Source organism: Poromitra crassiceps, assembly GCF_964638095.1.
Source record: "Poromitra crassiceps genome assembly, chromosome: 15".
NCBI lineage: Eukaryota > Metazoa > Chordata > Actinopteri > Beryciformes > Melamphaidae > Poromitra > Poromitra crassiceps.
The window spans coordinates 17,010,632-17,023,605 of record NC_139634.1 but is presented as its reverse complement, the minus strand read 5'-3'; the positions used below and the strand labels follow the sequence as shown (position 1 = coordinate 17,023,605).

Here is a 12,974-nt window from a genome sequence, read left to right as displayed (position 1 = left end):
CCCATACTCCGTAATCCAAGTTTCCAAGAAGACATCCATCTCTGTCACCGCCGCCAAACAACACCTCTGTCAGCAGCAGATATGAGACATGGTTAATTTTCCTCCCTGTCAATGTTATCAGAGCCCAGAATCCTGCATCAGCTGGGATCTGCTTCCTGCAGCACTCTGTATGGAGGTGTGTGTTCCTGTGCTGTAGTGTGTACTGAGCCCCCCACTCTCTCCCCCTGGGGCTGTGCAGTGTGTGTAATGCCCCCCCCCCCCCACACACACACACACACACTCTCCCCTTGTGGCCGTGCATTGTCTGTGTGTGACGCCCCCCACTCTCTCCCCCTGGGGGTGTGCAGTGTGTGTAATGCCCCCCCCCCCCCCACACACACACACATGCCCAATCCCAATTCTTTTCTTAACCCTCAATCTTAACCCTCAAGCTCAACCCTCAATGTTAGTAGCCCTCAAAACTAAGTGTTAAGGGCTATCTTGTGACTTTAAAATGGGACAGCCCTTAAAGGCAGATACGTCTTCAGACTGTGGGGGGCAGCAATATGCCAAAGCTCCGGATCCAGTCTGTCAATTCAAAAGAAGAGGAAAAAAGCATCCCTACAAATATTTCCTTGATAATATAGATGTAGAAATTACGATAACCATTGTATTATCTTAGTTTAAATGTCATTTTATGGATTTCCGTTTTGGAGCCTAACACATTTGTTGTCAGTAGCCGTGCTGGTCAAGCCATATTATTATCAAGATACAGCCTACGTGTAATGCAACGCACCACAAAACAAGTGGGGGCTAGAATGACCGTGCTTTCCGAAGTGAGCCAGCCCTCACTTCGGAAAGCACGGTCATTCTAGCCCCCACTTGTTTTGTGGTAGGCTGTATCTTGATAAAAACAACTCAACAACGACATTACCACCGAGAATTATGGCATTTCGTAACAACGTTAACAATGTTATAATATAATAATAATAATAATATGGCTTGACCAGCACGGCTACTGACTATCGATAGTTAGCAACAACAATTGTTGTTAGGATTCCAAAACGGAAATCCATAAAATGACATTAAACTAAGCTAATACAATGGTTATCGTAATTTTTACATCTCTATTAACAAGGAAATACTTAACTTTGTAGGGCTACTTTTTTCCTCCTTTCGCCGCCATCTTCCATCTGAATGGATCTAGCTGATGACACGCAAGGGATGCTGGGATCGCACTCACCGCCAAGTGTGGTCGTGGAAAATCTCAAAACTGAGGGCCGTAGAGCCCTCAAACTCGACCCTTAACTTAACAAAGTGAGAATCGGGACAGCACTAGCACTTCGCGGGAGTGCGCATTTTTGAGACTGAGGGTTAAGATTGAGGGTTAAGATAGGAATTGGGATTGGGCCTGTGACACTCCTCCTGTGGCCGTGCAGTGTCTGTGTGTGATGCCCCCCACTCACTCCCCCTGGGAATGAGCAGTGTGTGTAACGGCCCCCCACTCTCTCCCCTTGGGGCCGTGCAGTGTGTATGGAGCAGTGTGTGTAACACCCCCCCACTCTCTCCCTCTGGGGCCGTGCAGTGTGTATGGAGCAGTGTGTGTAACACCCCCCCACTCTCTCCCTCTGGGGCCATGCAGTGTGTATGGAGCAGTGTGTGTGTAACACCCCCCACTCTCTCCCTCTGGGGCCGTGCAGTGTGTATGGAGCAGTGTGTGTAACGGCCCCCCACTCTCTCCCCTTGGGGCCGTGCAGTGTGTATGGAGCAGTGTGTGTAACACCCCCCACTCTCTCCCCTTGGGGCCGTGCAGTGTGTATGGAGCAGTGTGTGTGTAACACCCCCCACTCTCTCCCCCTGGGGCCGTGCAGTGTGTATGGAGCAGTGTGTGTGTAACGCCCCCCCCCCCACTCTCTCCCTCTGGGGCCGTGCAGTGTGTATGGAGCAGTGTGTGTGTAACGCCCCCCACTCTCTCCCCCTGGGGCCGTGCAGTGTGTATGGAGCAGTGTGAGAGCGCGGCGGCTCTGCTGGAGTCGGTCAGGGAGCAGGAGGTGCAGTTTGAACAGCTGACCCGGGCGCTGGAGGAGGAGAGGAGGAGAGTGGGCCTCCCCGCCACCAGCCCCTCGGCCCTGGGTCGCCCCCTCCCTCACACACAGGTAACGCCCCCCCCAACAGTGACCGCCCGCCGGCATCCCCGTCGAACGTCTCCTGTAGGCGGCTGCAGTCTCCCCATCCTCTGCCTCGACATGACCTCGCTTTAACGCCTCCATTGCCTCAGCTCCCCGTCCCAGAACGCTTAAGACAGATACACGCAGCTGGCGTCCATCACCCCGCCATTCAATCCTCTATCATTTTCTCCCTCATGACATCCTTATTGCTCAATTCATCCCCTTTCATGCCTCCATCCAGGCTCCTCTCCACCAGCGCTGTGTGTGTGTGTGTGTGCGCCTGTGTGTGTCTCATCATTATCTCAGTCTCCATGAGGGCTGGGTATCGTCACTGAATTCCTGAATTGATTCGATTCGGATTCACAAGGTCCCGATTTGATTTCCGATTTGATCCGATACAACAATATCAATTTGGTTAGGGGTATTTCAGTTACAATACCAATTTTGCTTGGAAATGATACAGATTCTCAGAGAACTAATGCTGTAGATTTGACAAGGAAACCTCTAACCTGGTGCATTATTAAAAAAATATTCATGTTTTTAAGAATTGCCCCCAAAGCAGTTACCATTAATGTACTTTTTATTTAACATGATGCTGACCAACACACTACAGCAGTCAAAACAATGTAGTCAGTTTCATTTTGACAACATAAACGTTCTAAATTGCCCCCAGCTTTACTTCCTGTTGTACAATAACTGACAGGACATAAGCTAGGTTCCAAACTGTTGCCTAGCAACACAATTCTGTGAAAACCATCTATAGTAATAGGAAAAGGCATATATTAAAAGATCGATCTCGGGATTTTATCAATCGATGTATCGTTCGTATCGTTCAAATGAAGATTGATTTGAATTGGATTTTTTTTTTAAACCCAGCCCTAGTCTCCCATCTATCACGTATGTCCGTGTGTCTTTCATCTCTCATGTGGAAATGTGCCGTCACATAGTTTGACAACATGCCAGGAGCTGGTCATCAGCATCACATCATCATCACACATGTTCTGCATACCTGCACTGTCTGCCCCACTCTCTGTGTCACCGGATGATGTGCACAAACATGTCAACTGCTCACCTCCATCACCTCAGCATACCTTTCCTCAGCCCCGTCATGGAATCTCACTTATTTACCTCTTTGCATGTGGCAGCATGTTACGAGGCCGTCTGTCCTGCACATGTTGCTCAGGCCGTTCAGTCTGTCACTTGTCCAGCCGTCCACCCTGTGTCTTATGACAGGATTTAGCCATGAAAACGATTCATTAGTGCATAATATTTCTGACCTCTCTTGATCAGGGTTTTCCATAAGTGCCCGCTGCCAGCTCAATGGCCGGACATAAAAACCTTTCCAGCCATCTCACTGTCACTATAACCACAATAAGGCCATAACACCGTGCTATAGAACAGTGTTTCCCAAACTGTTTTTTTGGGGGGGACCCACTTCACAATAGGCCTTATCTATAAATTGTGAGAAGAGCAAATGTGTGCATAAATTAATGATCCAGGGCATTTTTTTTTTGCCATTTCCGCATCACCATATATTCTCTTGAATAGGTCAACTATGATGCAGACTGTCTTTAATAAAACAGACTTGAGAAAAGAGTGGTCTTTCTTGTTGTGTTTAATTGTTCCAAACAATGGCACAAATCACTTCATCAAAATCACAGGAGCCCGAAAAGGCAAAAGCATCATAAATCTGTCACATGTCTTTACTGGAACGTTGCTGATGTACAGGGGTCAGATAACTTTTGTTTGTCATACAGTGAAAACAATAGAAAACGGAAGTTCTTATTCAAACATGTTATAATGATACTGTAGTTAGATACACGAGGAAGTTTTATTGATACATCGCAGAACATCCAGAAGGTCCTTTGTGCTTATCTCTTTGGGAAGACTAAAACTCTTTTCTCAGCAAGAAGCCACATTCTTCCCCACAGAATGAGAGAGTAAATTACAGTAAATCCAAGAAATATGTTTTACTATTAGGCAATCAATGATTTCTCCCACATAAACCACTCAATTGAAAGAGATATACTTTTGATAAATCAAAACTTTGTTTTATGCAGGTGTTAAACATAATACACATTTTTTACTTTTATAAATGAGACAAAAGTGCATTTAGGTGGAGTTTAGGCCTATTTAAGCTATACATTTTAAATAAAAGGCTATGGAAGAAAGTCTGCAAATTTATTTGGCGACCCAAATCAAGTCTTTGGGAATGACTGCTATAGACGAGGTGGATGGCAAGCAACCGCTACAACCGTGCTGTGTTCATATTTTTCCTTTTTTCCCACGGCGCTGCCGAGGGCATGACGCACCAGATTATGCTGTAATTCAGAGGTGTCGCGTCGTCAGACGGCCTCTATTTTCCCGGCTGGGCGGTGTTTGGACCTTCGGGCCAATCACGGTGCTTTAAACATGCAAACTACACTCGACCGGGACGCAGAGCGACTTTAAACAATCCACCAACACCTCCCCGGCTGGCTATTAATTTCACACAGCTGGACATTATATGCACTAGCAAAAAACCCTGATCATTGATGCCACTCTGACTGCTATGATGCAAAAATGCTATTTCCCTCGCATGCTAGTCCCTTATTGTATGTTGAATGATATTGCATATTGCATGCTCCACAGTTAAGTGATTGCATATACTTGTTTTTTGTCATTTTTCTGCTAACATTATTTCAGTTTTACCGTATGTATATTTTTGCCATGTAGCTGAATTCATCCAGCCATCGAGAGCAAGGCTCGATGTGAAATAATTCTGGAGTTAAAGCAGGGCCCAGTTGCACATAGCACCTTAGGTTAAGATTTCCCTTAGAGTCAGAGTTAAAGTGTCCATAAAATAGAATCGGCTGCACAAAACACCCTTAAATCTTGTGCTTATGTTTTCCTTAAAATGTTTAATCTTATGGAGAAGATTTAAGGGTGTTTTGTGCAGCCGATTCTATTTGATGGACACCTTAACTCTGACTCTAAGGGAAATCTTAACCTAAGCTGCTTTGTGCAACTGGGCCCAGGTTTCTTCTCAATGAGAGGTTGAAGTGTCCCTCTCTGCTTGCTTTGTATACAGCTGGGTTATTTGGTTGGATGAGGTTGGATGCTGTGGTCTAGTTACAGTCTGCACTGAAAGTCTTGTGACTCAGTGCGTGCTAAGCTAGGCTCACCACCCCCAGGCTCAGGTGACTGTGCAGACTCAGTGGAAGCGGCGGTGAAGGCAGAGCTGCTCGAGGCTCTGGTCTGGTAATTATAATAAAGGGCATTGTAGTCGTCAGGGACTGATATGTTTAACTTGTGAGTCCTCCAACTAATCTAACACTTTGACTGTGTCAAAGAACAGTTCAAAATCTGCCCATAAATATTTGTGTCCTCCAAGGACTTCCTGACATTGAGATTTGATGTTTTGTCTAATTGAGCCTTGTTTGATTGGGCGATTCCTTGAAAGTGACTTTGGGATGATTTTCTTAGCACAGGGCAGGTTGATGAAGAAGGCTAAAAGACTGCGATGACGTATCAATTTACGTTTGTAAACCATTTTCCTGTCAGTTTTAGCTTCTTTTTTTTGCCTTGTCCAACATGTTTTATTTCTGTTTATAATATCATGTAAAAAGCATCCCAGCTGTGAGCACTGCTCCACCAGCACGACAGAATAGTTTGTCACGTATTAGTGTTCTAAGAAGAGCAGGGTATAGAGGAAATATAGCTAATCTTGCTATAAAACTAGTGTGCACTCACCATTGTTTTTGAATTACAGCTCTGCCCCCTTGTGGACACAATCATGCAGTAAATCACACTACCACTTCTTTTTGCAGGGCTCTAAATAATATTGATTTTATTTGTATTAGTAGTGACATTGTGGCTGGAACACATTTCCAAAGTAGCCCAGTTATGTAGTGACTCAGCTTGAGGCTAATCCTAATAATTGAGTCATTCATATTACAGGAAGCAAGTGATAATTAACAGTGTCCAAGTCACACGGAGTGACACCCATTGATTATCTGACCGATTGGAGAGCGAGGAAGCAGGGTGTGAGGAGGAATGGCTGCGTTCCAAGATGTCCTTCCTCATGTCTGGCCGGTGATTCACAGAGCATAAATATGCAGAGGTGGTTTGGTTTGGTCAGCGCTGAATGTGCTATAGTAGCAGTCATGTTATCTTGTGAAGGGGTGGGGGGGGGGGGCTCATCTGCTCGATGCAATTCTACTCAATCTCCTTTGTTCATGTGTCAAGCTTCAGTCAAATTGTCAGTGGCATGTATAGACTATCATCTCAAAATGTTTACAATGCTTTTGTTCACAGTTCTGTCTCTCTCTCCCTCCCCAGAACGGGCGCTTAGGGGATGCAGACATAGAACGACTGAAGCTGACAGACGGATACATAAACGGGACACAGGTGTGTGTCTGTGTGTTTCATCATGTGAACCTCATAACTTAATCAATCTTTTATATATATTTATAAAACGGCTCTCTCAAATCAAGCAATCTGATTGGTTCACAGCCATTGTATAAATCCAATAACCCACTCCAATAACCCATGGCCATGGCCATGGTTATTGGTTGCCATGGCAACTCTCTTACTAAAAGCCTTTGGTTACCTCAAAAAAAACAAATGGCGGAGACAGCTGTCAGATCCTTGTGAATCGATCTTCGCTTATAACTTTACTAATACTTCGCAGAAAATTATGTTTTGTACAAGAATAGATGCGGGCTAATGTCTTCTTTGCAAAAAAAAGGCTGTTAACCCCGCATTTAACCCTGCATTTAACCCCGTAACGTTAGTTGGTGTCGGGCTTTGCAGAAAGCACTCAGCTTCTCAGCAAGCGCTGAGAATGCAGCGCTGCGCTCGAGCTGCCTGTCGGGGTTTCCAGAAAGCTCTCAGCTTCTCAGCAAGCGCCAGGATTGGCCAATGTCAACTTCAGTCTCCAGAACGATCCAATAAAATCACCCGCACGTCTATCTTCTTGCTAGAGGTCCCGCCTTACAGTAGTGTTTCAACTGACTCTATCAGAATACCATGACAGTCGGACTTATAGTATTATTATTATATTTATATTATCATACTTGGAAACCGTTTTATAAAAGCAATATAGCACTCGAGCAGCGTGTGTTGTGGCATATATCCCGCTAGGCCTCGTGGGATAACAACTGATCAGCGGGATATATGCCACAACACACTAGCTCTCATGCTATATTGCTTAAATATACCATAGCCATAGCGCCGCCTGCTGGCAACACAAAAAGTGGTTATCACGAGAACTGTTCATCCGATCAACTTCAACAGCCCCCTCCTCAATGTTCCTCCCTCCGGCCTCGGGTGTCGGCCCCCTCCTCAATGTTCTTCCTCGCTCTCCTATTCGACCTCCGTGTTCCGATGACATCACTCACTGATGACATCACAATTGCTCAAGTGACATCACTGATGACATCATCGATTTATGACATCACTGACGATGTCATAGACAATGTGACATCATCAGTGTGGTTGAGTGAGTTCTATGCATAAGTGATCCCGTTAGTGATTTATGACATCACTGATGATGTCATAGACATTGTGACATCATCAGTGATGTCATAAACCCTTCCCTGCAGAGGCTGTAAGTAGGACCGGTAGAGTTTGTGCAACTGCACTCGGTGAGTAAAATCCAACACCGTGAGTGAGTAAACGGGCAATACACTAGTTATTTTCACTGCATGTATACAAAATACCAGTGCTTTATGTGTGTGAAAATATGAATGTGTGGCATTGTGTGTTACAGTACAGAATGGTCGACCCTGCACATGGCGCTCTAGATGAGAGCTACACACCAGAAGACGACTCCCAGGAAGCACACTCAGTCTTCTCTGACGAAGGACCCACACGGCGGCCAGACAATGGGGTAGGGAGATGATATACGCACACCACCATCAACAGACTTTTATCAATGCCTACCAAGGCCTGATTCAAAACTGACTCTCACACTACTCTCTTTAAGCTTCTTTTTTTGTTGAGTCAAGGAACATAACCAGTCTTTTATCTCCGGGCACAAACGATATTTATCTCAATACATATCCCCTCCCCTCCTGTCCATCAGATGAAGAAACCGCTTGTCTCACGCACAGTCCTGCCCCCTGACTCTATGTCCATCGACGGGGGCTTGTCGGTGTCCGGCATGGGTGGCTACAGTGCCACGATGGACCGTTCCTACAGGCCCGGGCCAGGGGGAGACTACCCCACATCCACCGTGCCCAGAAACTACCACTACAGCCCTGCGGGGGGTTATGATGACTACCGGGGAGGCCCGCCATCAGAGGCATACACTAGCCTGAGCAGAGGCACACGCATGGACGAACGCTACAGGTAAAGGACCCCTGCTTGGACTGGTACCACCGTGAATAGGACTCTTATCTGGACACATTTTATCGTGATTGGGATGTAGTATTGCCTATATTTCCAGAAAGGGATATTCTTTAATTGCACTCTAATAAGCCACACAGTAATCATGGGTTTTGGCTTTAATCAGTCAAACATCAAGCTAAACACTAATTCCCTGTTCTGGCTTTATTGACATTTAGATGGGAGTCTTAGTTAAACAATAATAGCCATCACTTCTTGTGTCCTTAACCCCTCATTGAACTTTCTCCTCCTTCCCCCAGGCCAGTTGATGGCTACAGGACTCTGGACTCTGGCTACCGGGCCCCAAGCCGTCAGCAGATAGACCCCTATGCAGCGCAGCCCCAGGTGGGCCGGGGGATGAGGGGCATGGGCTCGGCCATGGAAATGCGATATGGCCACGGCCACTACGGGATGGAGGATGACCAGCGTAGTTTGGGATACGACGTGGACGTGGACTACGGGATGGGGCCTCCGGCCATGCACCCCGGGGGCTACGGCACCATGCCCCGCTTGGGAGCCGGCCCCGGGGGCATGGACAGACGCAGACTCAGGTACAACATGAAGGCATTTCTTTGCTAAAGCGTCGCACACCTTTTGATGCAGACAGACTATGTACGTACTGTATGTATCTAATGGGCTTCACTTGACCCTGAGCTACGCCAAGTGATTTCTCTGATTAACACAACTTCAACCAGAGAGGAGGAACTAATTGCTGAAATCACGTGGTGTCGTCTTTAGTCAAGGTCAAATTCCCTCTAAACCGGTGGTGTCCAGTTCTGTGGTTGGAATGAAACCTGCTCTCTGCTCTCTGCCCTGCATGGCAGGACTGCCTGCCACTGACCTAGACAGAAATATATAAAAAAATGGCTTCAAATATTTGAAGCGCTCTAGGTTCAACCTAATTTAACTTTATATTCACTGACCATAGCCTAAAAAACAGGCAAATGATATGCAAGAATAATTACTTTTATATCTCCTAGATCAGGGTTTTTTGAAAGTCTTAGGACTATGGGCCTCCTCACCCAGATAGAGCTTGGAAAAAGTTTACTTGCTTAGTTTTGCTAAATTGATTATGATATTTGATCCCATAGGTACTCAACACTTCAGCCAAAATAGCCTGATATTGCGGTTTGACATACAGACTACACCAAATACATAAAAAAGGATTGTCTGAAGGCATTGATTTGTTTCTGCCTCTGGGAAAGTGGGAAAACACTAAAATTCTCCAAAACGACTGTATCTCTGAACTCTCTCTTTAACCAAATCACACACATTTAGGCTATTCTGTGATTTGATAACGAATGTAATATCTTTTACTTCCATTCACTGAGCCTCCCCTGAAACGGTTTGGAGCCCTCCTGGGGAAGACCGCCTCCCACTTTGAAAACATCTATCCTGGGTCATAAGCTGGAGCTTGGGACACAGACACACATACCAGACGTCTGGTCTCTAGTCTAGGCTAGCGCTAGGCTAGAGCTAACGAACAGCATAACACCTGCTAGACATGCTCAGTAATTATGCCCATGTCTACATATTTACCTCCTTTACAATACATAGGAGCTGTGAGGACACTTTGGATGGTGATATGGGAGGAGTTGACCCATACACATGGGGTGTTCCCATGACGATGGACAGGGGAAGCATGGCTTCATTGGACAGCACACTGAGGAAGGGCCCTCCCACCTCCTGGAGACAGCCAGAGCTGCCAGAGGTCATTGCCATGTTGAACTACCGTCTGGACCCTGTCAAGACCAACGCTGCCGCCTTCCTCCAACATCTCACCTTCAAAAACGACAAGGTAAAAACACTCATGGGCGCACACAGACAAAATGCCCGCTTCACAAATATCTCCGCCATTGTACGCCGCTCAGTATAAAATAAGACGTGTGTGTCCAGGTTAAGTCGGAGGTGCGTCGCCTGAAGGGCATCCCATCCTTGGTGTCCCTGCTGGACCACCCCAAGAAGGAGGTGCACCACTCGGCCTGCGGAGCGCTGAAGAACATCTCTTTCGGGCGAGACCACGACAACAAGATCGCCATCAAGAACTGTGACGGAGTGCCAGCTCTGGTCAGGTTACTGAGGAAGACCCGCGACCAGGACCTCACTGACACCATCACAGGTAACACTGCTCCACATGGTGCTTGTACAGATCGGTTGTCTGATATTCCTTATTACTTTAAACGGCTAGAAACGAATCAAAAAAAATATATATATAGTTTGTTGCCTTTTTACCTCAATTTTATTTACAAATTTGAATATATTCTTACAAACACATTATTTAATTTGTAACCAATTATTCATTCATTAGCCTATTGCAGAGAGTCCCTCACTTTTAGTTTCTGATTTCTATGTGGTGCTGATGGGACAGCTCCTTTTATCGTTAAAATAAAAAGTGCTCAGAGACTGATTTTCAAGTGAGTGGGAAACGGTTGGGAAGCGCTGCTCTAGGGGACTACTGGATGAATAAACGCAGGCCTGGAGGCGTTCATCTAAAGGCTCGTATTTCTGCTAACCTTGTTGTATGTCGACATTGCAGAGTCAGAAATGGTTTGGTTCATACACCCCGCTGTAATACAAGAGCATAGTGTTCATAATAACATTTTGACTGCCAACACTTCTCGAAGGACACCAGATCTACCCCACCTTTTCCCTGCAGGAGGAGAGTTGTATCCAATGACAACATCTGAATATACAAAAAAAGATTGAGGGAGAAAACAGTGAGAAGATCAAATATGAGAAGCTCGAACTGACCTTTTGAGAGCCGTGACATACCTTTGGGTTGATTTATTCTTTGAAGGGCCACACAGACTTATTGTGACAGATCTGGCTCTCAAAATAGGATCAAACTCGTGTCTAGTCAATCCAAACCTCGCCACAACAACACAGAACGTCTTTGCACAGAAACATCATACAAGAAGTCCCAAACTGAATGGGAGCAGCTCACCTGCTATCAGGCCGGGGCGTTGACAGCTATAGACGGGTCTCTTTCGTGGACAGCTCAGTCGGTGGTGTGGAGGCCAGTTACAAACAGCCTCTGCTCAAAAGACGCTTCTTAAAATAAAAGTCACACACACACTAACACCCGCACGTGAGAAGGGAGGGACAACTACTAGGGAACAGGGGCTCCAGAGAATCCATGGCTCGGCTCCAATCACTGGCAGAGAGGGGGGGGCCTGCGCACCTGAAAATGCCACGGATATAATCTCTAAGCCACTCCCACTTCCTGTTTGATCCTCTGATGCAAAGACGTAAATTACAATATTATAAGTAAACAAGGGGGTCCCTGACAATCACATGTCAATCATAGATCACCCTGTAACACTTTTCTGCTGCAATGTAGATCACAGTTATAAACCGTGACACTGACGACATTTATGACATCATCCCAGGCACCTTGTGGAACCTTTCCTCCCACGACTCGGTGAAGATGGAGATCGTGGACCACGCCCTGCACGCCCTGGCCGACGAGGTGATGGTGCCCCACTCCGGCTGGGAGCGAGGGAGCAACGGAGCCGAGGAAAGCTGCAAACCGCGCCACCTGGAGTGGGAGACCGCCCTGACCAACACCGCCGGCTGCCTTAGGTACTTGAACGATGGAAGGAGGGCCGTTTAGAAGAGGAAGACAAACGTTATACGTTGTATTTAACTTCTCCCTCCCTCTCTCCAACAGGAATGTGAGTTCAGAACGCAGCGAGGCCAGGCGAAAGCTGAGAGAATGCACAGGATTGGTCGATTCACTCATGTACATCGTCCAGTCACAGATCAACCGCAAAGACGTGGATAATAAGGTCACTGCTCACTGCTAATTTCACTCAATTGATTAGAACTTTTCACGTTGGAGATGATTTTATCTTGATCGTGTGTGAGGCCAATGCATCGTTCTCTGACCCCTCTGCTCTTGTCTCCTTTCTATCCCTCCCTTCAGCTGGTGGAGAACAGCGTCTGCCTGTTGAGGAATCTCTCCTACCAGGTCCATCGCGAGGTTCCCGGCTGTGAACGCTACGCAGAGGCCGCGCCCCTCAACCAAGGCCCCGCCCCGGCCTCCAATAAGGGCGGCTGCTTCGGCTCTCGAAAGGGAAAAGGTCAGTGTGGGGCTACCTTTAAGGGTTCAAAGGTCGTTCTGTGTGATTGGCCACTGAAAGGTTGCCGGTAGGGCTGGGTATCGTTTAAAAAAAAGTATGAAACCAGTACCAATACCAGTACCCTTAAAATGATACCGATGCTACCTGTAATAGAGTACTTCTACTTTTTTGGTGGCATCTCGGCGCGCTGAACTCCGTCATATACACAGCGTTCGACTTCACCACCACAGACTGTATGGGTTGTAGCTGCTACAGCAATGGGCCAAATCACACCGAACAACGCTTATGGTGATTGGCTGTGAGCAAAACCATACAAATAGTATTTTTTTCTAGATCTGTGTACAAAAGAGATAACATGCAAGTATTGTTTGACTGG

The 12,974-nt window shown here is 46.4% G+C and overlaps 1 protein-coding gene across 5 annotated transcripts in view; it reads left to right on the top strand.

The window, feature by feature from the left end:
- The window catches only part of LOC310790730 (catenin delta-1-like), a 30,472-nt gene that overhangs the window by 7,932 nt on the left and 9,566 nt on the right, over nucleotides 1-12,974 (top strand). For 3 of the 5 annotated variants that reach the window (XM_083652475.1, XM_083652476.1, XM_083652477.1), the window contains 9 exons: nucleotides 6,468-6,536; nucleotides 7,900-8,019; nucleotides 8,215-8,480; nucleotides 8,777-9,067; nucleotides 10,074-10,314; nucleotides 10,413-10,635; nucleotides 11,906-12,098; nucleotides 12,187-12,304; nucleotides 12,442-12,598. In XM_083652475.1, the coding sequence (XP_083508601.1) occupies nucleotides 7,906-8,019; nucleotides 8,215-8,480; nucleotides 8,777-9,067; nucleotides 10,074-10,314; nucleotides 10,413-10,635; nucleotides 11,906-12,098; nucleotides 12,187-12,304; nucleotides 12,442-12,598 (1,603 nt within the window). In that variant the 5' untranslated portion in view covers nucleotides 6,468-6,536; nucleotides 7,900-7,905. Of the gene's footprint in view, nucleotides 1-1,971; nucleotides 2,136-6,467; nucleotides 6,537-7,899; nucleotides 8,020-8,214; nucleotides 8,481-8,776; nucleotides 9,068-10,073; nucleotides 10,315-10,412; nucleotides 10,636-11,905; nucleotides 12,099-12,186; nucleotides 12,305-12,441; nucleotides 12,599-12,974 lie in introns of all 5 variants that reach the window. The other 2 variants (XM_083652474.1, XM_083652473.1) reach the window with 1 other exon arrangement.